Below are 27,267 nucleotides of genomic sequence, written 5' to 3'. Positions count from 1 at the left end.
ATGGGACAATATTGTTCTTCGAAAAAAATAAAAACTTTCGTAAATAAAAAATCAGTGTCTCAATTTATCTCATAGCCTTCGTATATCAGATATTACAATAATTATTCGAATAACTTAGCATACAGAGTGAAACTTACGTGATGCGAACAAAACATCACACAAGAAAGAAAGTGAGCTCGCAGTCTCTAGACGGTAGAGGAGCAGTTCTTCTTTTTTCCCAAGCAATATTAAACATTTTTGTTAGATACTAAGGTGACTCCATAAAATATTGCATATACATGTTTTCTCCATCAAGGAGGAAACTTCAAGGGTGACTTGGACGACCACTGGAGATGCTTTGTACATAAAAGCATCTGGTGAAAAACACTTAAATTTCACTGACCTTAAGACGAGAAAGAGCGATAATAACTGATACATAAATGTTACAGAGGTAAACGGCCATGCAAATAAACAATAATTTAATTTTATATTTTTAAACTCTTTAGTTTCCCTTGAAATAAACAGCAATTATTTGAAATTAAATGTCAAATATTTGCGCATCTAACACAAAGGAATGGGATGGCTGCTCATATGTTAGTGCACCAACAGCCAGTGATGCGTTACCTCACCATGAAATTGGAACGACATTATCAAAATTCCGATCTTTTTTTTTGGGAGGGGGGGGGGGTTACACATCCAGGTAACAACGCACTGTTTGCAGTGGACTGTGTGTGGTATGAAATTTGAGGCGTCTAGCACATCCATTCCAGACGAGTCACGAGGTTGCCTATTAGACGTGGCATTAAGCCTGGAACGTTTGGGTACATAGTACCTTGACAGCCGTTGGCGAGAAGAATTATTGTGAGGTGTGCCGTGTAACAGGTATTCATAAAGACAGTTCATCTTCGAGACATTTCCATTAAGAAAATGAACGGGAAACAAAATAGTATTCAGTGTTTCAAGAAGTACACCAAAGAATGAAAAATTCATAGCATTTGTCACTGCGACTGCAGCCACCCAGCAACGTGCCACACCTGGACTTACAATTAACAGAGTACCTTACGTTCCTCTCACTTAATTCCATAGTTCGTCAGAAGCTGCAGAATATTTTTGTTTACAAGGCGCAATTTTGCTCGTGGACCTTTTCAACCAGCCTCTAAGGAGTTCCAACCAGTGGAGGTACTCATGAACTCATAAGTCCGGAAACAAAAAGTAATTATGCGTGAAGCTCAGAATATTTGGAAAGAAAACCAAACGAAGTTGACCGTAGCATTTCTTGCTTGACAGGTGCTAGACAGCAATCGTACAATACAAACTGGTACAGAGGCATCATCTTACAACCGTCAAGACCGGACCATACGAACTTTACTTCCACGAGAATTCATAATCATGGTCGTAAGCTACCCTTTAAGTAGTACATTGTCATAATAAGAATCGTTAATACCGCAAGAGTGTAAAAAGTACGTGTGTTTAGAAGTAATAGTAATACTGGCTAGCATGTTTTACTTTCCCTGTGGTTTCGTAAATCATTTAGACAATTTCCGCAGCAGTTCCTTCAACAATTTCAGGGCGAGTTTCCCTTCTCATCCTGTTTAAATCCTTATATTCGATTTACTTGTTCCAATAAAGCCTTTTGCCTAGTGTCCAAACTGGATGATGTTACAGCAATACAATTCTACTATGATTACAGCGTAGGCAATGTAAGCTACATTGCATTACTTTTTCCATTGTTGGATGTTCTTTACGTTACATAGTTACTTCAACCACTAGTCCCATCAAGTTACTGTCACCACAGCGAAGAAGCGAGCCTCTGCTATCAGCTACTACCACCGGTCATCACTGAACACGGTAAATGTCCAGGAGTAGGGCAGATGCCAGGCTGAGATTTATTGGAAGAACTCTCAGTAAATGAAGCCCATCAACGTAGGAGGTAGCTTACAAAACACTCATCCCACTCATCGTGGGTCTGCAATCAGTACCACATAGAGTTGATTGAAGACAGAGTAGATCCAAAGAGGAGCAGCACATTTTGTATTATAGATTCAAATGAATCTATAAACCTCCGGGCAGACGCTGCCAGAATGGTGTTGTGCATCACGCTGTAATCTACTGTTAAAGTTCCAAGCGTGTATGATCCTATAAGAGTCAACCAATATGCACTCTAAGACAATTAAAAAACGAAAAAAAACGACACACCACGAAGGACTTATCCGAATGGGATGGAAATCGGTAGATATGATGTACGTGTACAGATAAACTGGGTGATTTATTCAAGAGAAAGAGGTTCACAAACTGAGCAAGTCAATAATGCTTTGGTCCACTTCTGACCCTTATGCTAGCAGTTATTGAGCTTGGCATTGTTGGATGACCTCCTGATGGATGTCCAGCAAAACTCTGTCCAATTGCAAGGTAGGGTTTGGCGAGCAGGAAGCTAGCCAGAAACTCGCGCCGTGTGCAAGCGGGCATTATCTTGCTGAAATGTAAGCCCAGGATCGCTTGCCATGAAGGGCAACAAAATGGGGCGTAGAATATCTTCGAAATCAATGTGATGTAAGGGCGCCGCAGATGACAACCAAAGAGGTCCTGCTATAAAGAGAAATAGCATCCCAGACCATCACTCTGATTGGTTCACAACTGCGTCTCCAGACACGTCTTCGATCTCATTGACTGGTATAGAATTTTCTTCAGTAGTGAGTGCCGCTTCCAAAAGGGCCCGGATGACCAATGGAGACGTAGTTGGATACGCGCTAGTCGGTGGTGGGATAGCAACCTGACTGTCATATACTGTCGCTGGCTGAAGGCCGGACAACATCACATGACATCCATGCCATATATTCCATTATGAAGATGGTCTATCATCCAAACTGGTTATGAATAAATAATTTACAAGACAGCACTGTGTTCATCATGCATTTTTCCAAGTATATCGAAGATGTTAACAGTTGCCTGAAAAAAATGTTCATCAAACTGCTGCATTTGTAGTGATGCCGTGATTGGGAAGCATGAGCTATGACGAATGGCGTCGCATGGTGTTCATCGATTTATCGCGCTTCTACACTACATCGGATGACCACTATGGGCGAGAAGGCGGCGACCCGAGGACAGATCCCATTATTTGAATGTTTTGGAGACTCACAGTGACGTCACTGTTGGCGTAATGATGCGGAGAGCCATCGGGTGTGGCTTCAGATCACAGCTTGTGGAGACTGAAAAAATTGATATAACTGCGATGTTATGGTACTCTTGTACCCATCAAAGTGCCCAGACTGTCTCCATTAGAACACGTATGAGACCATCTCAGACCTAAAGGTTGCTTACGTTAGGAGAGGATGTATAGGCTTTATGGAAATGGAAATGAGGGTTTGGCGTCATTGGCCGGGGATCAGGTCCGGCCGCCTTGGTGCAGGTCTTATTACATTCGCCGCCACACTGGGCGACCTGCGTGCCGGATGGGGATGAAATGATGATGAATACAACACAACACCCAGTCCCTGAGCGGAGAAAATCTCCGACCCACCCGGAAATCGAACCCGGGCCCGTAGGACGGCAATCCGTCACGCTGGCGACTCAGCTATCAGGACGGACATAGGTTTTATGACACCCTCCGTAATCGAATTCGTGCATGCATCAAGGTAAAAAAAGTGAAAGCCCATTCTAATAAGTGGGCACTTATTGATAAGTTCTTGTTTCATTTCGTTTCCCCCTCCCCTTCTTGCTAATTCTTTGTTTCTTTGTTTTTTAATAGGTAGTATAGTTCCAAAGTAAATTACCCTAAAAACATTGTCAAAGTTACGTGACATCTGAGACAGAGCTTTGTGATAAGTAGTGATAACGTCTTCATTGTTCTAAGTCTAAAGTCACGTACACAGCACCAGAAACTTATCAAAGTTCTACCCATCTGAGGCAGAGCATGGAGAGACATAAAAGACTGCGTCGACAGATACGTGCCGTTGTTTGGAGGTATCCTAGTTCCTGATACGGTCGTTTCTTTGGTTGTTTTGCAGAAAAGGGGATGGCCTATTGGGATTTGAGGAACTTGGTCAAATTTATGTATACTGGCAACAGACCAGCTCCTGACACAGGCGCCACACCTGTTACCCAGTAAGGGGGAAGGGCAGGTCTGTTGGGAATTGCGGATCGTAGCTGAATTAATAGGTATAATATTGCAATACACCAGCTCCTGATGCGATTGCCACTTTGGTTGTTCTGCAGAAAAAAGTTATCTATTGGGAGTTTACGTAGGGCGTTCAATAGGTGATGCAACACATTTTTTCCGTCCCAATATCGGATGAAAAAGTGCGGAATTTCTAGCAGGACGTCCTGAAATATTTCCGCTCGGTCCGTGACGGCGCTATGCATAGCCTTCAACACGGCACCTGTCCTAGTAGAGAGCTGGCACTGAGATTCTTTTAGCCGCCCTCTGTGGCCGAGCGGTTCTAGGCGCTTCAGTCAGGAACAGCGCTGCTGCTACGGTCGCAGGTTCGAATCCTGCCTCGGGCATGGATGTTTGTGATGTCCTTAGGTTAGTTAGGTTTAAGTAGTTTTAAGTCTAGGAGACTGGTGACCTCAGATGTTGAGTCCCATAGTGCTTAGAGCCATTTGAACCATTTGAGTTTCTTTTGGCAGAAGACCAGAGCATTATAGATATTCATAAGCATCTTTGTTATTAATAAACGACTTCAGCTGCCTTTAGTCCTTTATTTCTGGATCACTGCCGATTTCGTAGCACAAAAAGACACATCTTCAGATGAGCACATGGCTAAAACATTAGAGCTTAAAAGCTCGGAGCTTTGTAACCAAGATTTGTTGCTCACCAGAACAAAACACCGCTAAAAGAAGGTATGTCATGGAATGAAAAAAGCCGCATGGTGGATGAGTCCGCTTCTCCGGTCTATATGCAGTCGCAAAAAGAGGCGGGGCCGCGTGCTGTGTCGCCCACTACGTTGGAATCTGGCTGTTTTATTGACATGCTTTCTTTTAGAGGTGTTTTGTTCTGGTGAGCAACGAATGTTGGTCACAAAGTTCCGAGCTTTTTAGCTCTAATGTTTTAGTTATATGCTCACCTAAAGAGGTGGCTTTTAGTGCCACGAAACCGGTGGTGTTCTAGAAATAAAGGACTAAATACAGCTTAAGCGATTTATTAATACCCAAGATGACTACTCACACCTGTGGCTGCCGTACCTACAATGTTGTCTGTATCTTTATAAGCGCTTGCAGGATGTCTATGGAAAACTGGCAGTGAACAAAAGCACGGTGAATCATTGGGCGAGGTGTCACGCAGCAAGGTCTCCTAAATCTGTCCGATCCCCCACATGCAGGCTGATGACACACAGCTGTGACTCCTGGAGTGTTGAAACGTGTGGAAACTCTCATCTGAGGTGAACGATGTATCACAGAGAAACACCTCGCTGTTCAGCTGGACATCTGACAAGTCTGCAGAGCCGAGAGCAGCTCACAAAACTTCAATTGACTGTTCTTCCTTGTCCATCATTCAGCATTTATCTTGCATCTTCTAACTTCCACCTTGTGCCCCAATGACGAATGGACTCTGCGGGAACCAATAAGTGGATGATGAGGAGGTTATTGGTGCAGCAATACGTTGGATCCGACGTCGACCAGTGTAGTGGTACCACGTAGGCATTCACATTCTTCCAGGCCATTAAAATGCTACACCACGAAGATGACGTGCTACAGACGTGAAATTTAACCGACAGGAAGAAGATGCTGTGATATGCAAATGATTAGCTTTTCAGAGCATTCACACAAGGTTGGCGCAGGTGGCGACACCTATAACGTGCTGACGTGAGAAAACTTTCCACCCGATTCCTCATACACAAACAGAAGTATACCGGCGTTGCCTGGTAAAACGTTGTGGTGATGAATCAAGTAAGGAGGAGAAATGCCTACCATCACTTTGATAAAGGTCGGATTGTAGCCAATCGCGATTGCGGTTTATCTATCGCGCCACTGCTGCTCGCGTTGGTCGAGAGCCAATGACTGGTAGCAGAATATGGTATCGGTGGGTGCAGGAGGGTAATACGGAACGCCGTGCTGGCTCCCAACGGCTTCGTATCACTAGCAGTCGAGATGACAAGCATCTTGTCTGCATGGCTGTAACGGATCGTGCAGCCACGTCTCGAGCCCTGAGTCAATAGATGGGGACGTTTGCAAGACAACAACCATCTGCACGAACAGTTCGACGACGTTTGCAGCAGCATGCACTGTCAGCTCGGAGACCATGGCTGCGGTTACCCTTGACGCTGCACCACAGACAGGAGCACCTGCGATGGTGTACTCAATGACGAACCTGGGTGCACGAATGGTGAAACGTCATTTTTCGGATGAATCCAGGTTTTGTATACAGAATCATGATTGTCGCATCCATGTTTGGCCACATCGCGGTGAACGCACATTGGAAGCGTGTATTCGTCGTCGCCATACTGGCGTATCACCTGGCGTCATGGTATTGGATGCCACTGGTTACACGTCTCGGTCACCTCTTGTTCACATTGACGGCACTTTGAACAGTGGTAGTTACATTTCAGATGTGTTACGACCCGTGGCTCTACCCTTCTATTGTTCCCTGCGAAACACTGCATTTCAGCAGGATAATGCACGACCGCATGTTGCAGGTCCTGTACGTACCTTTCTGGATACAGGAAATGTTCGACTGCTTCCCTGGCCAGCACATTCTCCAGATCTCTCACCAACTGAAAACGTCTGGTCAATGGTGGCCGAGCAACTGGCTCGTCACAATACGCCAGTCACTAATCTTGATGAACTGTGGTATTGTGTTGAAGCTGCATGGGCAGCTGTACCTGTATACGTCGTCCAAGCTGTGTTTGACTCAATGCCCAGGCGTATGAAGGCCGTTATTACGCCCAGTTGTGGTTGTTCTGGGTACTGATTTCTCGGGATCTATACACCCAGATTGCGTGAAAATGTAGTCACATGTCAGTTCTAGTATAACATATTTGTCCAATGAATACCCGTTTATCATCTGCATTTCTTTTTGGTGTAGCAATTTTAATGTTCAGTAGTGTATGTTCAAACATAAAATTTTGTAGCCAGAAGAGTAGTTTATAATGTGGTACATTGAAACCCTGAATAAAACCAACCTGCTTGCAGAAAAAAAGTGTTGATAACTTACTGAATGCCCCTTGTCTGCATATTAGTGATAATATCATATCCTGACACGGTCGCCATTTTAGCTGTTCTGCAGAAAAGTCAAAGTTTCTTTGGGAATTGAGGAACTTAGCAGAATTTCTGTATATCAATTGTTCCACTGGTTGTGTCGACAGGATGGCGTTCCGGATGTTGTCGGGCCTTGCGGTAGTGGAGGAGGAGTCGGCAGTAGCAGTAGCAGTAGCGACAACAGCAGTGACGAGGAGGGAGGGGACACCGACGACGGAAGGGACGGTGGCGGGGGCGGCAGCGGTGGCAACGACGGCGACGAAGAGGAAGAAGAGGAGGAGGGCGGCGGGCAAGAGGAGGCCGGGGGCTGCGGGGGCGAGGCTGGGGCAGGGGAGGCGCAGCTGAGCGCGGCGCCGCCGCCACGGCCGCAGCCGCCGGAGGACATGGGCCAGAGGCCTTCGCGGCCTCGCATCTCGCTCACCTGGGTTCTGCGGAGCGGCGGCGGCGGCGGCGGCGGCGGCGGCGGCGGCAGGCACGCGGCGCCGGGGGCGGCCGTGGCGGCCACCTGCCCAGAGCGGCCGCCGCGCTCGCCCGTCGCCGCGCACGGCAGTGCCGCCGCCAACCAGCACCACCACCAGCACAACCACCACCACCACCACCACCACCACCAGCCGCCGCCGCCTCAGCCGCCAGGGCTGGCCGCGTCGCCGCCGGCGCCCGACGCCGCCTCTACGCCGCCGACGCCCGCGGCAGCGCTCCTGCCGTACGGCGCGCACGCTCACGGCCACGGCCACGGCCACGGCCACGGCCACGGCCATTCGCACGCGCACGCGCACACGGCCGGGCCCGCAGCTCCGGGGCGCGCGCGCTCCGAGCCGTCGCTGATGCAGCACAGGCACAGGCGGCAGTCGCGCGCCTCGCACAAGCCGCTGCGCTCCCGCCACTCGCGCTTCGGCTACGACATCCAGGACGTCGACGCCTTCCTCACAAAGGTCAGTCTCGTCCTCCTTTCCGCGTTACATTTTCAGAGGGGCCGTCCTTTACTTCGCCAAGTACAGCGTGTCTCAAAACGATTCAACTGATTTCACAAGATTTCACCTAACAAGACCCTTGTTGGGAGGGGGAGGGAAGGCGGAGGGGGGAGTAGGCAGGGAGGTCGCCGCATCCGCATCTCTGCCGCCAAATGCCTCGATCTCACTAGTTTTCCTTATCCTCTTCTCTACAAAGCTTTAGCTACACTTTCCGTGGTCTTCCTCTTCTCCTTCACTGAGGTTGCCATGAAATTACTCTATTGGATCATCTGTCATCATATATTCTTTTGTCATGTCCAAATCATCCTAGCTGTCTTTCTTCCATTTCATCCGTAATACTACAATGATTGGTTCAAATGGCTCTGAACACTATGGGACTTAACATCTGTGGTCATCAGTCCCCCAGAACTTAGAACTAGTTAAACCTAACTAACCTAAGGACATCACAAACATCCATGCCCGAGGCAGGATTCGAACCTGCGACCGTAACAGTCGCGCGGTTCCGGACTGAGCGCATAGAACCAATACAATGATTCTGTGCCCTTTCTCTTATTTTCTCATTTCTGAAGTGGTAAAGTCGGGAAATTCTACAAACTCTTCTCTGGTGATCCATTTCTAAAACTGAGTCTCATTTTATTTCTTACTGTGAGTTGCCAGCAATCACTCCCATAAGTTATTACTGGTTCGACGATGGATTTCTATAAATCAATTTTAACCTTTAAACTCAGTTTTGAGGACCAAAGTATAAGGTCTAATTTTTGGGTAGCCGCACTTTCCTAACGGCCTTGCCGCAGTGGATACACCGGCTCCCGTCAGATCACCAAAGTTAAGCGCTGTCGGGCGTGGCCGGCACTTGGGTGGGTGACTATCCGGGCCGCCATGCGTTGTTGCCATTTTTAGGGGTTCACTCAGCCTCGTGATGCCAATTGAGTAGCTACTCGACCGAATAATAGCGGCTCCGGTCAAAGAAAACCATCATAACGACCGGGAGAGCGGTGTGCTGACCCCACGCCCCTCCTATCCGCCTCCTCAGTGAGGATGACACGGCGGTCGGATGGTCCCGATGGGCCACTTGTGGCCTGACGACGGAGTGCATGCATGCACTTTCCTGCTTCATCCGTTGTTGTATGTCTCTGTCACATGTTCCATCACGTGATAGGATACTATCCAGGTACTTAAATTCTTTACTCACTTTAATAAGAAGTCCGTCAATGCCCACCTTACTTCCCTCTTCTCCGCAACATAGTTACTGCGCCTTCTCAAAATTAATCTTCGAATCCCACACTCTTTTACACTCTTCCAGCAACTTCCTGAGTAAGTAAGACATACTCGCTCCCTCGATTACTGCAACGATCTAATCATCAGCGTAGGAAAGTGTGTACGTACAATGGTTCTCTAGTTCAATCCCCATGCCCTTGCACATTCTATACCACAGATTCAGTGCCTTCTGCACATACATCTTAAAGAGTGTGGGAGACAGACAGCATCGCTGCTTCACCTCCTTTAGTTATTCTGAACGCATCTCTAGAAAGATCTTTTCCTACTTTAATTACCTTTTCTACTGACTTATAGAAGTTTATGATGCTTCTTACATAAAGTTTTGGCAGTTCCCTAGATCACGGCACATCGAACAATAGCTTTAGTGGCACTGTGTCATACGATTTCTCACGATATAGGAAGTATAAGTTTAAGATCCAAAAGAATGTCGTCCCCCTCTCACGAGAGAGTATTAAAATCCTAGTAGATACCCTGTAATGGCCGAAACATTCTTAATAAAGTGCCAGAGTTTGAAGAGCTCCCGAAACGCAGTGAAGTTCATATAATACACTGGTGCCCAAAATTAAAACAACAAATGGAAATTTTGAAAGGTTGCGTTTATTTTCCCACAAAATAGTATAAATAGATGATAGCAAAGGAGAAACAATGTAAAGAATAAAGAACGTAAACAACTGCAATATGCAACTTAATGGTTCCAATGGCTCTGAGCACTATGGGACTTAACATCTATGATCATCAGTCCACTAGAACTTGGAACTACTTAAACATAACTAACCTAAGGACATCACACAACACCCAGTCATCACGAGGCAGAGAAAATCCCTGACCCCACTGGGAATCGAACCCGGGAACCCGGGCATGGGAAGCGAGAACGCTACCACATGACCACGAGCTGCTGCGGCCCCAACTTAATGGATTTGCACACACATTCCGACAACTGGTCAATGTGCTCATTATGGGGCGTGACCGCCTCTGGCAGTAGCACAGGCCTGACAACGACACGGCATGTTGTGAACGATGTCATCAGTCTCGTGTTGAGGCAACAACGCCCATTCTTCTTGCGGAGCTGCACGCAAGTCGTGGAGAGTGGTTGGCAGATGCTGACGTGATGCAACCCGTCTCCCTAGTACATCCCAGAAATGTGCTGTGGGATTCAGTTCTGGAGATCGAGCACGCCACGCCAGTGTGCAATGTCTCCTGTTTCCAGGATAACATCTTAAGTGGTAAAGTCGGGAAATTCTACAAAATCTTCTCTGGTGATCCATTTCTAAAACTGTGAGTCTCTTTTTTATTTCTTTCAGTGAGTTGCCAGCAATCACTCCCATAAGTTATTACTGGTTCGACGATGGATTTCTATAAATCAATTTTAACCTTTAAACTCAGTTCTGAGTACCAAAGTACAGGGTCTAATTTTTGGGTAGCCGCACTTTCCTAACGGCCTTGCTGCAGTAGATACACCGGCTCCCGTCAGATCAGTACGGCGTTTTAAAATTTGCGAACATTATCTTCTGCGTTTTATCTGTGTAAAACTGTGATCCTGTGTAGCTTTGCTGGTTGCTTGCTTGGAGATCAAGGGACCAAACTACGAGGCTACCAGTCCCTAACTGGCGAAACAAGCCCATTGAGAATGCCGATGGAAGCAGAAATATAGGTAATCTAAGCGTTTTACCCTGTGTATGTAAATAGTACGAGAGAGACCTCGGGAACACAGACAATGCTTTGAGTTAACAGCATCTTCAAGAGTTGTAAAAAAAAAGGTCCAAGACAGGCCCGGTGAGATATCCAGAGACAGTAGGCTGCGTTTCGGATCTCACCTACAACAGGAAGCAGTTGCGGTGTTGTGACTGATTATCAGGACACTTTCGTAGGATTTCGACAATGCAAACTGATGCAAGATATTCTAAATTCTCAGCAGAACCGGTGTAAGCGATAAGGAAACATTGATAATCTGTACGCATTACTGAAGTAAAGGCCCCCATCGCGTTTTTTTTGTCTGTTTATGAAGATTAATCTCAGGGACTGCTGTAGCGATTTTGATATGGGTTTCACTAATAGACTGACTAATTCAAGTGGAAGGTTTGCGCATATAGTCTGTTACCGATACACAGACAAGTCGTCCTCGCGCAACTGGGGAGGGGGGAGGGGTGTCGCTAGTATACAGTGTAGACAAGAATCAAAAAGCAAAACGTAAATGGAAGACCAAGAACGAAGTGCTCGAATTAGAAAGGATATAAGACAGGGATGTAGTTTTCACGCCCATTGTTTGATCTACGTATCGAAGAACCAAAGACGGAAATAAAAGAAATATTCGCTGGTGGTGGGATTAAAATTCAAGGTAAAAGGACAGTAATGATAGTGAGGAGGAAATGCAGGACCTGTTAAATGAAGTGAGCAGTCTAATGAGCATACACCATGGACTGACAGTAAATGGAAGGAATGAAAAAGTAATGATGACTAGCAGAAATGAGGTTAGCTCTACATCAAATATGGGGACCACGAAATGAAGAAATTCTGCTATCTTTGAAGAAAAATAACACACCACAGGCGAAGCAATAAAGACATAAAAAGCAAACTAACACAAGCAAAGAGGGTAATCCTAGACAAAAGTCGTCTGCTAATGTCAAACATCACCCTTGATCTGATGAAGAAATTTCAGTGAATGAACGTTTGGAGCATTGCATGGAAGTGAATCGCGGACAACGGGAAAACCGGAAAAGAATCGAAGCGTTTGAGTTGAGGTACTATAGAAAGATGTTGACAGTTAGATGGACTGAAGATTAAGAAATGAAGGGTTTCTCGCAGACTCGACGAGGAGAGCAAATTGCGGGAAACTGACAAGTAGGACAGGATGATAGAATGCAAGTTAAGACGCCAAGGAAAAGCTGCCACTGTACTTAAGGAAGACGAGGAAGAGGAAAATATGTAAGAGATGTCGGTAACCCAGACGCTTGCTGTGACTTAAAACGAATTTCTGGAGTTGTATAGCCAGAAGCCCTTGCTCTTGCTCTCCTCTGTAAGGAAATATTAGGCGCCGAGTTACTAAGGCGCGACTCACTATGTCGCTAAAAGCTTCAGTCTGTCAATATCTCTATACCGCTTTACAAATTCCACAAAAGCTCTCCTGCGATCCTTACTGTACCAAAACCCTTGGGAGGCAGGACTTGGCGGAGAACAATTTAGCCACATTTTCAGATTTGTTTCCAAACGAAGCTTTGAGGCTCAGGAGAATGCCAGCAGCTACGAAAACTGTTGAGATATTAATGCTGTTTGTTCGACCAGACAATCTAACGAAAATACCTGCTCTTGGCTACTCAGCTATCAAGCACAGCAGGCGGAAAATACACTCCTGGAAATTGAAATAAGAACACCGTGAATTCATTGTCCCAGGAAGGGGAAACTTTATTGACACATTCCTGGGGTCAGATACATCACATGATCACACTGACAGAACCACAGGCACATAGACACAGGCAACAGAGCAAGCACAATGTCGGCACTAGAACAGTGTATATCCACCTTTCGCAGCAATGCAGGCTGCTATTCTCCCATGGAGACGATCGTAGAGATGCTTGATGTAGTCCTGTGGAACGGCTTGCCATGCCATTTCCACCTGGCGCCTCAGTTGGACCAGCGTTCGCGCTGGACGTGCAGACCGCGTGAGACGACGCTTCATCCAGTCCCAAACATGCTCAATGGGGGACAGATCCGGAGATCTTGCTGGCCAGGGTAGTTGACTTACACCTTCTAGAGCACGTTGGGTGGCACGGGATACATGCGGACGTGCATTGTCCTGTTGGAACAGCAAGTTCCCTTGCCGGTCTAGGAATGGTAGAACGATGGGTTCGATGACGGTTTGGATGTACCGTGCACTATTCAGTGTCCCCTCGACGATCACCAGAGGTGTACGGCCAGTGTAGGAGATCGCTCCCCACACCATGATGCAGGGTGTTGGCCCTGTGTGCCTCGGTCGTATGCAGTCCTGATTGTGGCGCTCACCTGCACGGAGCCAAACACGCATACGACCATCATTGGCACCAAGGCAGAAGCGACTCTCATCGCTGAAGACGACACGTCTCCATTCGTCCCTCCATTCACGCCTGTCGCGACACCACTGGAGGCGGGCTGCACGATGTTGGGGCGTGAGCGAAAGACGGCCTAACGGTGTGCGGGACCGTAGCCCAGCTTCATGGAGACGGTTGCGAATAGTCCTCGCCGATACCCCAGGAGCAACAGTGTCCCTAATTTGCTGGGAAGTGGCGGTGCGGTCCCCTACGGCACTGCGTACGATCCTACGGTCTTGGCGTGCATCCGTGCGTCGCTGCGGTCCGGTCCCAGGTCGACGGGCACGTGCACCTTCCGCCGACCACTGGCGACAACATCGATGTACTGTGGAGACCTCACGCCCCACGTGTTGAGCAATTCGGCGGTACGTCCACCCGGCCTCCCGCATGCCCACTATACGCCCTCGCTCAAAGTCCGTCAACTGCACATATGGTTCACGTCCACGCTGTCGCGGCATGCTACCAGTGTTAAAGACTGCGATGGAGCTCCGTATGCCACGGCAAACTGGCTGACACTGACGGCGGCGGTGCACAAATACTGCGCAGCTAGCGCCATTCGACGGCCAACACCGCGGTTCCTGGTGTGTCCGCTGTGCCTTGCGTGTGATAATTGCTTGTACAGCCCTCTCGCAGTGTCCGGAGCAAGTATGGTGGGTCTGACACACCGGTGTCAATGTGTTCTTTTTTCCATTTCCAGGAGTGTATTAAACCAGTCAATATCATCTGATTGGATCGATCCATGAAGTTACCTAAATTATGGGCGTAAGCCATACATTGACCGATATCCAATATGAGTAAAATAAATTGTCAGTGGTGTGTTCTTTCTCTGTTTGCGCTGATACGTAACACGAGTGCGTGGGGTATGAAGCGAAATCTGTAATGTGATTGAGGATTTCTTGGCAGAAGGGACATAGCCTGTTGTCTTGGGTGGAGAGTCATTGAAAGATGTAGAATTAACTTCAGGTGCCCCCAGGGAACTGTGTTGGGATTCCCACTATTCATGTTGTATATTAAGGTATAAAGGAGCGTGCATACAATATTAATAGTAACCTCAAGCTTTCTGCATACGATGCAGTTATATGTAATGGAGCACTGTCTGATAAAAGCTACTCAAATTTTATTAATCTTGATAATATTTCAAATTGACGCGGAGACTGACATCTTGTTTTGAATGTTCAGAAATTTGAAATTATGCAGTTCACTAAACGATAAAACGTAGCATCCTATGTCTGCAATATTAATGTTTCTAATTTTGAATCAGTCAGCTTATAGAAATACCAGGGTGTTGATACTTGTAAGGGTATGAAATCGAATGATCGTGTGGGCTAATTAGTAGGTAAGGTAGGTACAGATTTGTGTTCATTGGCAGGATACCGGCAAAATGCAGTCTGTCTCCAAAGGAGACTGCTTATAAATAACACATGTGTCCCATCTTAGAGTACTTCTCAAGTTTTTGGGATCCAGATCAGATAGGACTAACACATCCAAAGATTGGCGGCACGAATGGTCACAAGCTTGTCTGACTCACAGAACAGCGTCACGGAAATGTTGAGAAACCTGCATTTGCAGACTCTTGAAGGTAGGCGTAAATTACCCCGCGAAAGCTATCTTACAGAATTTCAAAACCAGTTTTATGTGAAATATCTAAAAATATTCTTCAGCCCTCATTCCCGTACGGTCCACGAAGACAAAATTAGACTAATTACAGCGCACACAGAGTGATTTAAGCAGTCAGTCTTCCCACACTAGAAACGCGATTGAAACGGGTCGTAACGCTAACACGTAGTACCATACTAAATACTGTAACAACATGAAACAAGGCAGATGGACTCGATGCCATAAAGCGGGCCACTTACTGCAACATGCTGAACCAGTGTTGTACCGCGTCAGTCAGTGGGCATCGCAATCCGCTTGTTGGTCTGTCTCCAGACGATTAACAAAACCAGAGACACTTTTGTACACAGCCTACACAACCTCAACATCCCGAATAAATACTTCCCGTCCAGCCAGAGCAGTGGGTCATAGAGTCACAGTGTCGACCTCCGCCATGAGGTCGCCATCGCTCTACTGTCATCCTGATAGGAAGATCTCCAAACGGATTCCAGGCACCTTCCTGAAAGGCCAGGAGTCGAACTGACCTCCTAGCCACCGAACCGCTGGGGCGCTTACCATTGCCAGTTACCGCCAGCCAGCAACTGGTCACATGTTCGCTCCCTGCATATTCACGTCCGGCACTTACCTGGTCTCAGCAACCCACACTTGGAGGACACTGACAGCCTGCCACATCATCCCTGATGCTACTCAGCCGCTGGCCGAGATCGTCTACGACACAAGGGCGTACCCGGCATGGGCAACCCTGAAGATGGCAATGGTCGGTGTCCTACTACCACGCTTCACTGCTACGAGGTCCTTGGGTCGAGGCCCATCTTCTAGCTCCCACCAGACGACGTCTTGAGTTTGTAATAAATTAATAAAAGCAGTCAGCTACTTTCGAACAGGTTTTGACTCACACTGACTCGCCATCTTCCACCAAAGCATACCCACGTTCTCTACAATACCCTCTGCCGTGCACTGCACAGTGGTTTGCACAGTATGCATGTAGATGTAGACGCAGACTGCCTACCGAATCGAAGCTGGCGCTCGGTATCATTATATTCAACATACACCGATTGTCGAGAGAGGTAATGACAGTTCGAGGCTCAGTTGTAAAGGCTGTATGGACCTTCCAAACGCTAAATAAGTCATCCGCGAAAGGCAAGGGTCCAAGTTCGTATTCCGACCTGGTACACAGTTCTCTCTCACTTCACTCTTGTTGATATCTTTAATTATGTTTTGTAGAAAATCACAGAGCGAAATACGGCAAATTGGAGTAAAAATAACTTATAGCTCCTTTCTTTATTGCAACCAGAAGTTACACCGTAACCGTGACAGCAAAACATAACAAAATTTATAATGTCACGGAACACGACCGCACACAGAATGAACACAAATATCTGGCGCACTCACACTACGAAAACTGAAAATGAAGCCACTAAAAAAGCTCAATACAACAAGGTCACTGCTCTCAACACTTATTCGCACAGTTAAAGATGCATGTGATCTCTCAAGTTTTCTCGGCGTGATGGGTGGGGTACATTCGGTGCACTGCCGAGTTTCTGATCCGAGAGTGTGATCGCATTTCTTCGCAGTCTGCGGTGCTGCAATCTGTGTTACTCTGTGCACTCGCTGTCTAGACTTCAACCATACTCTGAAGTATTGTTGGGCTCGCTCCGCTGTTCGTAGCAGAGTTCGCATTTTGATGCCTTTCTGTTTTTAGGAGTCGGCAGTGTTATATCATCAAACATACATTCTCTCAGCATTTTACAGCTCTGCTGGATGAGATGGCCACCGAGAACTTCATAAACTGGGAACCGGACCCAACTCGATGGTTATTATGTTTTTGGACATTGGAGTCAGGAAGGGAGTACGCATAGCAACACAGCTTGTGAGATCACATTTATTTTGTAAGGGAATTTAGTGACATTTATATGAATGCTTAGTGTCTGTTATTTCGTAGATGTCCAAAAGAACAGACACCATGCAGAATCCACAGCCGTGGCACATTATCTGTAAACTGAAGGGGGATTATTGCTGTCAGCTGCAGCGTGACATTACGCGGAATCAGCGGCGACGAGCGAAAAAGTGCACCGGACCGGGATTCGAACCGAGATCTCCTGCTTACTACGCAGCTGCTTTCACCACTGCGCCGTCCAGAAGACAGCGTTGTCGCGACTGGGCGGACTGTCTCGGCACGCCTCACGGCCGATCCCCACTCCCACCGCGTGCCACCCGTCGGCAGAGCCGGCCGCGGTGGCCGAGCGGTTCTAGGCGCTTCAGTCTGGAACCGCGCTGCTGCTATGGTCGCAGGTTCGAATCCTGCCTCGGGCATGGATGTGTGTGATGTCCATGTGCACAAGGTGACAAACCTTTGTATAATGTGCTACATTTTACCCACGAATATAACAACTTGTCATAACGTTCTAACTATCAATAAACACGTTTTGTAACAAACATTTTTTAAGACCAGAAATCGGTCGAAATCGGTTGTCGAAAGTAAAGAAGAATTTATGCTACCTTGTTTCTAGAAAGTTTTTTACCACGTGAAACAGATCGTTCCTTCTCATTTCTGAACATACGAAAATTCAGCATTCTTTTGGTTGCAGTTGTGTGTCAGGCGAGGCTACCCAGCACAAGATCGCGGCACCTGAAGAGGATCACAGGGTCGATCGTAGAAATACTGCGAATAAAATGGAATCAAGAGCCCAACTGTAGACCCGAAAGCACACAAAGCTTCGTTGTCGAGATGGAACAGCCTGTCGCCGAAGCCTTTCATAGGGCAGGGTTACTCGCGCGTGCCTGTAGCCCAGTTGGCGTGGACACGACAGTCGCCTCCATCTAGGCGGGATGGGATTAGCGCTGCCGCTGCCTCGTTTGTATGTGTGGCCCCTCCCGCTTAGATATTCACCCGCAGCACTGCGGAGACGGGATCCCCTCCTGCCTGTGTACACTGAATAACCGATCGCGTGGGCAACAAGCGTGGCAGATTTCCGCTGGGTCGGTTTCGACCCGGCTGCTTCCACGGTCGTGACCAGAGTGCTATATCGACGACTGGCCACAGCGATAGCTCAAGGCAAGATAAGGATGTGGGAAAAAATCTCGCGAGCTCGTCCATTACCGCGCCAGATGATACCCCACCGGAATTATATATTTCTTTTAAGCGTGTATGGATAACCGTGACTAGCGACAAGCGAGCCAACTTACAAAAAGCGAAGGCCATGAAGCGACTCCAACGTTTGATCGTCGACGTAATGAAATAAAGCAAATTAGGTTTTATATGAAAAGCAAATAAATAAATGCCTCTGAAACTTTACCAAATTGACAATTAGCTCCTGTTTCCCTCATTTCTTTTCCACTTCTTTTAATTTCATCGTTTGCATAAAACTGGAGTCACCAACATCCGTGATTTGTGTAACTGGGCTATGCTACAAAAGATGAAATATTTTAATGCCTTGCATTTGAAGCATATTTGGTGCCTCTGTGAATCACTGAATGTTTCTCAAACAGCTATGCGAACAGACCGAAATGACAATTTATTCATTAGAAATTTTATGTGTACAAATAGGCCTATAAGTTCAGTCAAGTATTCTGACGATTTACTAGGTTACAGAGACGTTGACTGAAAAAGGTCCCTAGTTGTATATGAAACCAGCCTTCAATGGAACCGCCGATGTCATCGACGTTCACAGTATGGATACGCTGCGTCTATTTTTTTTTTTTTTCTCTCATTTCTGTGGTTAAGCGAGAGGTCAGGACTGTAGGTGACAAGATCGAGAACACTCTGTCCAACGCCGTGCAACAAATTCGACACTTTTACCATATAATAGAAGGTTATATGCCATATAAAGGCAGTCCCAAGAGGAATTGTTAATGTTCGGGGATATGGTAGGGACGTTCATTAGCAGCAAAAAAGTACAGTAAACATGGGCTCTAAACGCATACCTTAAGAGCTATGTGCATTTCTTCATCTAGTGTACCGTGAAATAAATATCTTCTACTGCAATCTCTTTGCTTTCCATGTGTTGCGAGCAAGTATTATGGACCAAAACAGAAGAAAACAAATCCGTCAGTAGAAGACACACCTTCCACACTAGCGAAGATGAACTTTTGCTCTTAGCTTTTAACGTATGTATTTTAGACCCCATATTTAGTAGACATTTTTGCTTCGAATGATTGTTCCTGTCACATCCTCAATACTGACTGTTTTCGCTTGGACGCCCAGTATACTTTCGCCAGTGGCTGTTTAGTGTTTATGAATGGTAGGGCAGGATCTACGTTTATAATTCTCAATAAAAAACATTCATGTACGGCAGGCGTCAGCGATACAGTTCCCATAAGAGAAAAAGCTTCATTTGGGTCAAAATGCGCCTTATGGTGCCATATGGTACCATTTACTTCTATTTTCCACAGGGCAAGTTAGAAATGTTAGCACGAAATTTTACCAATGGCTACAGAACTCCTTCATACTAAAGATGATTCTACGAGGTTTTTGGTCTTAACTGAGATGTTTCAAGACTCACATTGAACGCAGAACATTAGAGCATTTTTACACTCTGATCTGTCGCAATGCTGGCAGTGGCGATTGCACAGTTTTCAATTGTGGGGCTTTCGTATGCTGTAGTCAAATCCTTACACCATAGTAAAAGATCGCAAATAGCTGTTGCCGTATGAATAAAACAAAAAATAAAAAAACAGCCCGCTAAGTCTGGACATATAAACGAATATATGTTATTATATGCAAAATTGCTGGAGCATACGTGCACTGTCCGCCCAAGAAGTTCGGAGACTGATTTTATTCCTGGCGTGTAAGCTACGTCAGCGCAGTAGCTACGATGGCAGCTTCAACAACTGTAAACAGTAGATGTAGATTCCACCAATCAGTTGTGAGAAGGCAGTTTTAAGTAATGGACGTGCGGCAGTAGTGTGTCAAAGTTGTTATGTGACAAATCTCAACGCAGAATGTTTTGAGGAAGAGAAAAGTGTGCGCGCAGTTTGTCCCGAATACTTCGACTCCGAAGAAAAACAATGATGATGCTCATTATCAACAATGTTAAGGAAACTAAATAAAATAAATATTTTACTTTTGTTAGAGTACGCACTAAGCAGTTTTAATTTAATACGAATAATCCCGACATATGGAAGTCCACATACGGTGCACAGCACACTCTTCGCGTCTTTAAGTGCGTAACTTATGATAGACGGCGATGGAGACATCGCTGCGAGTCCAGTGTTGCCCTCTGTACTCATTTAAACGTCTAGAAAGGAACGAGAATGAGTACAGCCGCTACTTCTCAATCAAGTAGCTCCTCAGTTTGCCGCACAAGGGCTGAGTGCACCCTGCTTGCCAACAGCGCTAGGCAGATCGGATGTTCACCCACCCAAGTGCTAGCCCAGCCCGACAGCGCTTAAATTCGGCGGTCTGACGGGAGCCGATGCTACCACTGGGGCAAGGCCATTGGCACGTTTCTAATAACGCTTGACAATAATGACAGCAATTTTAAAACATTAACAATTCTGACGGGTAAGAAAAAAATAAAAATTTTAAGTTCACAAATGTACTGTTAAATATTCTACATACAGAAATCTCAGGAAACAAGTAGACCAATTATATACCCCAATTATGTACAATAAGATCACATAGAAAGTGACCGAATTTCATGATTAGAGAAAAAAACTGCTAAACGGATATGCGACTTCAGTGGCCAGTGACAGCAAGTTAGCGTTGGTAACGCTCCACTGCGAAATGCTTAAAAGTTAAATGAAACAGAATTACGTCGAACTGAATTTTGTAGGATAGCTCTTTGCACCGATATATTTGACAGCACGTTTGTGCAAAGAGCAGAAAGAGTCCTTTCTTAGATCGCGTGCAGTTTGTCCCTCTTGTTAGATCTCTCCGAGAATGAAGCATGGAGTCAGTTTTCCTGTCGTCACACCTAAAAATCTGACATAAATCAACAGAAATACCTTCGAGTTTGATGGGCTAAAGAATCAACTCACTGTAAACTATTATTTGAAAGTATATTGTCAAAGGTGCGTTTTGGCTATTGTGTGTCCACCAGGGAGCAGACATTTTTATGTATCAAAAATGGCTTTGAGCACTATGGGACTCAACAGCTGTGGTCATCAGTCCCCTAGAACTTAGAACTACTTAAACCTAACTAACCCAAGGACATCACACACATCCATGCCCGAGGCAGGATTCGAACCTGCGACCGTAGCAGTCGCACGGTTCCGGACTGCGCGCCTAGAACCGCGAGACCACCGCGGCCGGCTTTTATGTATCCATAGCTGAAGCTTGTAAGCGGCACTAGTGTTGCGCTCTGCCAAAACTCCGGTTCAATAATTTTGGTACCCTACACAAATGACATAGTAAGTGATAGGATTGCCGGTAGTAATGGCAGTGTTGGTAGAGAAAGAAATACAAATTAATGTGTAAGACAGAAACTGAGAGCCGACGATTTCTCTTTTTTTTTTGCATGTAAAAAGAAACGCACATCGTTCAGTGTAAGCTCATTGTGTATTTTACATCCGCGCATAATATAAATTGCTTTTTATAAGTTATAAAAAGTAGTTGATCGTGTAAATTCTGGGCTTTTATACAATTAAACCAATTACTTTTTATGTGAGTAGATTTTACACGAATAAACATAAAAATTATGTGTAATTATCTTTGTTGTTTTGCACTCAATGGAACGTCTTTTATCAGGATGAAAGGCCAGAGTTTCCTGTTATTATTGATAAATGCAAAAGTTATTTATAAATAACAGAAACGGCTTATATAAGTTTGACCAAGTATTGATGTTTTTTTGTTTTGCGACTTTTTTTTTTTTTACTTTACCTTTTCGTAGGGGGATATTGTTTTCTTACGTTAAATGATAAATCAGTATTGTTTTGTTTATTTTTGCTACAACATCCCTCTGTTTAACATTACAGATCAACAGTTTTCGAATAAAACCTTAATTAAACACTGTCACATTCTATTTTTCTATAAACACTGTTTGTTTGTAACTAACAGACAGAACGGTAACTACGTAGAACAAAGGTGTTCCGCAGGTTTATATATCCTCACTCAGTTTCTGTACGGATTATCGCTTCCGGTTTTTGGGGAATGTAGTAAGGTACTGATCGCGTACGTAAAGAAAGCTGTCTTTATGAAGTAATGCCCGATAGCTACCCTATCCAACACGCCTAACACACAGGTAACGCTGGTACGACCTCAACTGACCACAGTTACTAGGAAAACTACTGTATTACACTTACTTATGATAGACTACAGTATCCCACGACAGTTTTACAACTCTAAGAAAAAAAATGGCTCTGAGCACTATGGGACTCAACTGCTGTGGTCATCAGTCCCCTAGAACTTAGAACTACTTAAACCTAACTAACCTAAGGACATCACACATATCCATGCCCGAGGCAGGATTCGAACCTTCGACCGTAGCAGTCGCACGGTTCCGGGCTGCGCGCCTAGAACCGCGAGACCACCGCGGCCGGCTCGACTCTAAGAGGCAGTAATTGCTGTAACTGTACCATGTGCAACAGCTTCTGTAGAAATATTGTTTTCCGCCTTGAAAATGATGGACGGCTATGGATTTGTCTTCAGCTTGCAGCTTAGGAGCGTATAGAAAGCAGACCTAAAATACGTGAGACGTGTAGCACTAAGTGAAATCACTGAGTAGTAGACAAATGGATTTTGATGCTGCAATGAAATTTAAGGACTGAGCTAAACAGAGTAATGTCGCTGACAGAAAGATTGTGAAGGAGTAATGGTTAAGTATTATTGAAACGATTCTTCTCCCATGTCTTCAGAACTTCCCACTTGCTACCGTAGCCAGAATCCACGCACATCGATGTGCTGCGTGTGGGACAAATTCGTGATATACTATTCAGAAACGTTTATTGGCTGAGCCGTGCGATTCTTCTACAGTGCAACACTATTAAAATTGTCTAAATAAGGGTCGCCAGCTTCACTTTGACTCGTGAGATAGGGTTCAACTTTTCACTGTTCTAGCTGTTACCTTCAGGAGGTATGGCACCCCAAACCATCACTCCTGGTTATCGAACTATATGGTGGATGAAAGTCAGGTTGGTGTTCCACAGCTGTCCAGGGCATCTCCAGACATGTCTGCAGCCTGGAATCGTATTGACTGGAGTAGAATCGTCTTCAGCCATGAGTCACTCTTTGAACTCAGTCCCGATGACTAGCAAAGACTTGTCTGGGATACGAAACTCTCTATCGGCCGCCCTACTGCCCGACAACCACGAGTGATGGTCCGAAGTGTCGTTCCTTTTCACAGCAGGACCACTTTGGTTGTCATCCGCTGCACATTTACAGCACAGCGGTGTGTCGACGACATTATACGTCCTGTTTTGCTTCCCTTCATGGCAAGCCATCCTGGACTTGTCTTCGTACTTGCCAAACCTCACCTGGGCCAGTAGGGTCACCGGATTGTTCTTCAACGGAGAACGTTTGGAGCATTATGGGCAGAACCCTCCAATCGGCATGGCACTTTGGCAATCAAACGTACCACTTTGACAGAATTTGATACGACACTCCCCAGGATAACATCCAACAACTTTATCGATCACTGCCAAGCCGAATAACTGCATGTGTAAGGGCCTGATGTGGACCAACGTTATTGACCCGCTTAATTTGTGAAACCCTTTCTTTTGGATAAATTATCCAATTTTTCTGAAATTGTAATCAGTTGTTTGTCTGTGCATGTACATCACGTCTACCGATTTCCGTCCCATTCCGCAGGCGGGGGTGGCCGAGCGGTTCTGCTTCAGTCTGGAACCGCGCGACCGCTACGATCGCAGGTTCGAATCCTGTCTCGGGCATGGATGTGAGTGATGTCTTTAGATTAGTTAGGTTTAAGTAGTCCTCAGAGCCATTTGAACCATTTTGAACAGTCCCATTCTGATAATTCCTTCGTGGTGCAACGTTTTCTTTTTTTATCTTTTTTTATCTTAGAGTTATTTGAAGTAAGAAGATCCATTCACTCACTCTGTACAAGGATAGGAACGGTAAGATGGTACTCTATTTGCTATACTTTCTCATAGATCAAGATGAACTGAAGTGTAGAAAGAAAAGCCTTTGGTAAACGTTCGTAGTTTCCATTCTGGGGAAGGTTGCGACATTTATAAAAAATGGCTCAAATGGCTCTGAGCACTATGGGACTTAACTTCTGAGGTCATTAGTCCCCTAGAACTTAGAACTACTTAAACCTAACTAACCTAAGGACAACACTCACATCCATGCCCGAGGCGGATTCGAACCTGCGACGGTAGCGGTCGCGCGGTTCCAGACTGTAGCGCCTAGAACCGACCAGCCACCCCGGGCGGCGCGACATTTATCAATCGTAACTATTGTACCATGGCCCTCCAAAACGTTGTGGATATATCTCCTTTCGTTTTAACAATTATTAAATAACGCCAAAAACTAACTTCAAGATGAAATCTGAAGGCGGCATGTTCAGCCGCCGTCAACACATTTCCCGACACAAGCAGAACGAAGCGTACTAGGAAAAGGTGCTGTTAGGAGTGATCTTTAATGCGGTGTATCGCTTAAACTGTCTAATATTTTCGCAATATACAAATAACTTGTGTCCGGGAAGTAAGGACGAATTTGAGTTACCCGACATTTTATCATGTGACGTTTGGCAGCCATGCTTTTTTTCATGTTTGTTATCTGCAATCCTTCCCATTAGTAGCCTGATAGCTTTTGTGTGGTGAGCATTGTTGTCTGATGTTTATTTTCGTCATGGAGCAGTTTACAAAAGAGCAATGTATCCAAGCGATAAAAGTGTTATTACAAAAACTGTGACAGCCCACGGCAACCGTTCGCGAGTTGCGTGTGACACTCGGACGTAATACTGCTCAAATCTAATCATCAGTTCGGAAGTTGATCCAGAGGTTTGGGACCACGGGTTCTGTTTCACACGTTAAGAAAACAGGACAACTGCTTTCTGTTCGAACACAAGAAAACACTGCTGTCATGCGTGACATTGTGACCGTAAGTCCCACGAAAACAGTTCGCTGACGAGCTCAACAATTGAATTTATCACCAAGTTCACTGTAAGGAATCTTTCAGGAGATCTGTAAATGCATGCGCACAAGATTCAACTTACACAAGAATTGAAGACTGTTGTTCATGGAAAGAGACATCGATTTGCTTACTGGATCTTGGCTAGACAAGCGGATAACGAGAACTTCACAAAAAGAATAATTTTCTCATATGAGGCGCACTTGCGCTCCTTTTTTGTTTCAATAAAACCTCATATCATTTCAGGTATATGTGTCAATTTTTACCTCTTTGCCTATATTATTCCGTGAATCAGCGCAGTTTCAAACATTAATGGATTTTACGGTCACCTAGTATAAGCTGACAGATCTGCTCCCTAAACCTGAAATGGTGTAAACCGGCAGAAGTAGGACATCTCTGGCCGGCAGTCATTATTTTTTTGCTTGGAGTCAACGTTACACATTGTACTGGTAGACATTGTTATGTGCAGTGTTATTGTTTTGTATGTCACTTTATTTCGTGCTCTTTCTTTCCCTTGTGGTAAGCGTACGTAATTGTTGCAGTTATGATCTTTATTAAACATGTCAGTCAATACGAGGATTTCAGCTTGATTATGAAAAGATTTATGAAATCTTTACCTCCGTACATGACTCCTGCTTTAGCGGAACCTGACGCACAGGTTAAGGTGCGTGCATGGCGAGAGGCAGGTCTAGGGGCCGAGCATGTTTTCTGCGCTGCCCACAATCCCGCCCGACAGTCTGCCAACTTGGGGAGGTTTACTATCTTTGGCCCGAAAAAAGCATGTTCGTTGAGAAGTTTTTCTCGGGATGTGTTACCGATTTCAATGTCAAATTTGGTCATAATGTTTATTGATATATCCTCTACAAACTGGAATTTTTTCGACCGGAAATGGCGAAGAGCGAAGGCAGAAGTGCCGTCGGAACGAAACAAAATTTCGATGTAGACCTTCACGCGCGGTATGTCACAGGTCAGCCTGCTCGTCTGAAATCAAAATTGAGTTGACGTTAGCGAAGTATATAAGACTCTTTAGGAGTTGTACCTCGCTTAAGTTATTTGGACTATAGGAAACAAAACGGCAGCCATTTGAAAAAAAAACATGGTTTTTTCATTGATTTTTCGACTTCGTCGGTCAAGTCAAACGATTTACAGTTGATAGATCGGAATATTAGTGCTACAACTCCTAGACAATTTAGTTAGCTTCGTCAGAAACAAAGAATCATGCCAATCGGTTCAGTAGATTTGAAGTTACCATGTTATTGTTGTTGTTGTCTTCAGTCCTGAGACTGGTTTGATGCAGCTCTCCATGCTACTCTATCCTGTGCAAGCTGCTTCATCTCCCAGTACCTACTGCAACCTACATCCTTCTGAATCTGCTTAGTGTACTCATCTCTCAGTCTCCCTCTACGATTTTTACCCTCCACGCTGCCCTCCAACGCTAAATTTGTGATCCCTTGATGCCTCAAAACATGTCCTACCAACCTATCCCTTCTTCTAGTCAAGTTGTGCCACAAACTTCTCTTCTCCCCAATCCTATTCAACATCTCCTCATTAGTTACGTGATCTATCCACCTTATCTTCAGTATTCTTCTGTAGCACCACATTTCGAAAGCTTCTATTCTCTTCTTGTCCAAACTAGTTATCGTCCATGTTTCACTTCCATACATGGCCACACTCCAAACAAACATTTTCAGAAACGACTTCCTGATACATAGATCTATATTCGATGTTAACAAATTTCTCTTCTTCAGAAACGCCTTCCTTGCCATTGCCAGTCTACATTTTATATCCTCTCTACTTCGACCATCATCAGTTATTTTACTTCCTAAATAGCAAAACTCCTTTACTACTTTAAGTGTCTCATTTCCTAATCTAATTCCCTCACCATCACCCGATTTAATTTGACTACATTCCATTATCCTCGTTTTGCTTTTGTTGATGTTCATCTTATATCCTCCTTTCAAGACATTGTCCATTCCGTTCAACTGCTCTTCCAAGTCCTTTGCCGTCTCTGACAGAATTACAATGTCATCGGCGAACCTCAAAGTTTTTACTTCGTCTCCATGAATTTTAATACCTACTCCAAATTTTTCTTTTGTTTCCTTTACTGCTTGCTCAATATACAGATTGAATAACATCGGGG

General features: G+C 45.3%; 1 protein-coding gene across 1 annotated transcript in view; it reads left to right on the top strand.

The window, feature by feature from the left end:
* The window catches only part of LOC126354433 (uncharacterized), a 999,849-nt gene that overhangs the window by 950,482 nt on the left and 22,100 nt on the right, over nt 1–27,267 (top strand). Inside the window, exon 4 of the mRNA XM_050004105.1 lies at nt 7,281–8,105. Within this exon, the coding sequence (XP_049860062.1) occupies nt 7,281–8,105 (825 nt within the window). The remainder of the gene's footprint in view (nt 1–7,280; nt 8,106–27,267) is intronic.

This window comes from Schistocerca gregaria, chromosome 1 (assembly GCF_023897955.1).
Source record: "Schistocerca gregaria isolate iqSchGreg1 chromosome 1, iqSchGreg1.2, whole genome shotgun sequence".
Taxonomy (NCBI): Eukaryota; Metazoa; Arthropoda; class Insecta; order Orthoptera; family Acrididae; genus Schistocerca; species Schistocerca gregaria.
Note: the sequence above shows the minus strand (reverse complement) of the source record. Positions and strands in the feature narration are given on the sequence as shown.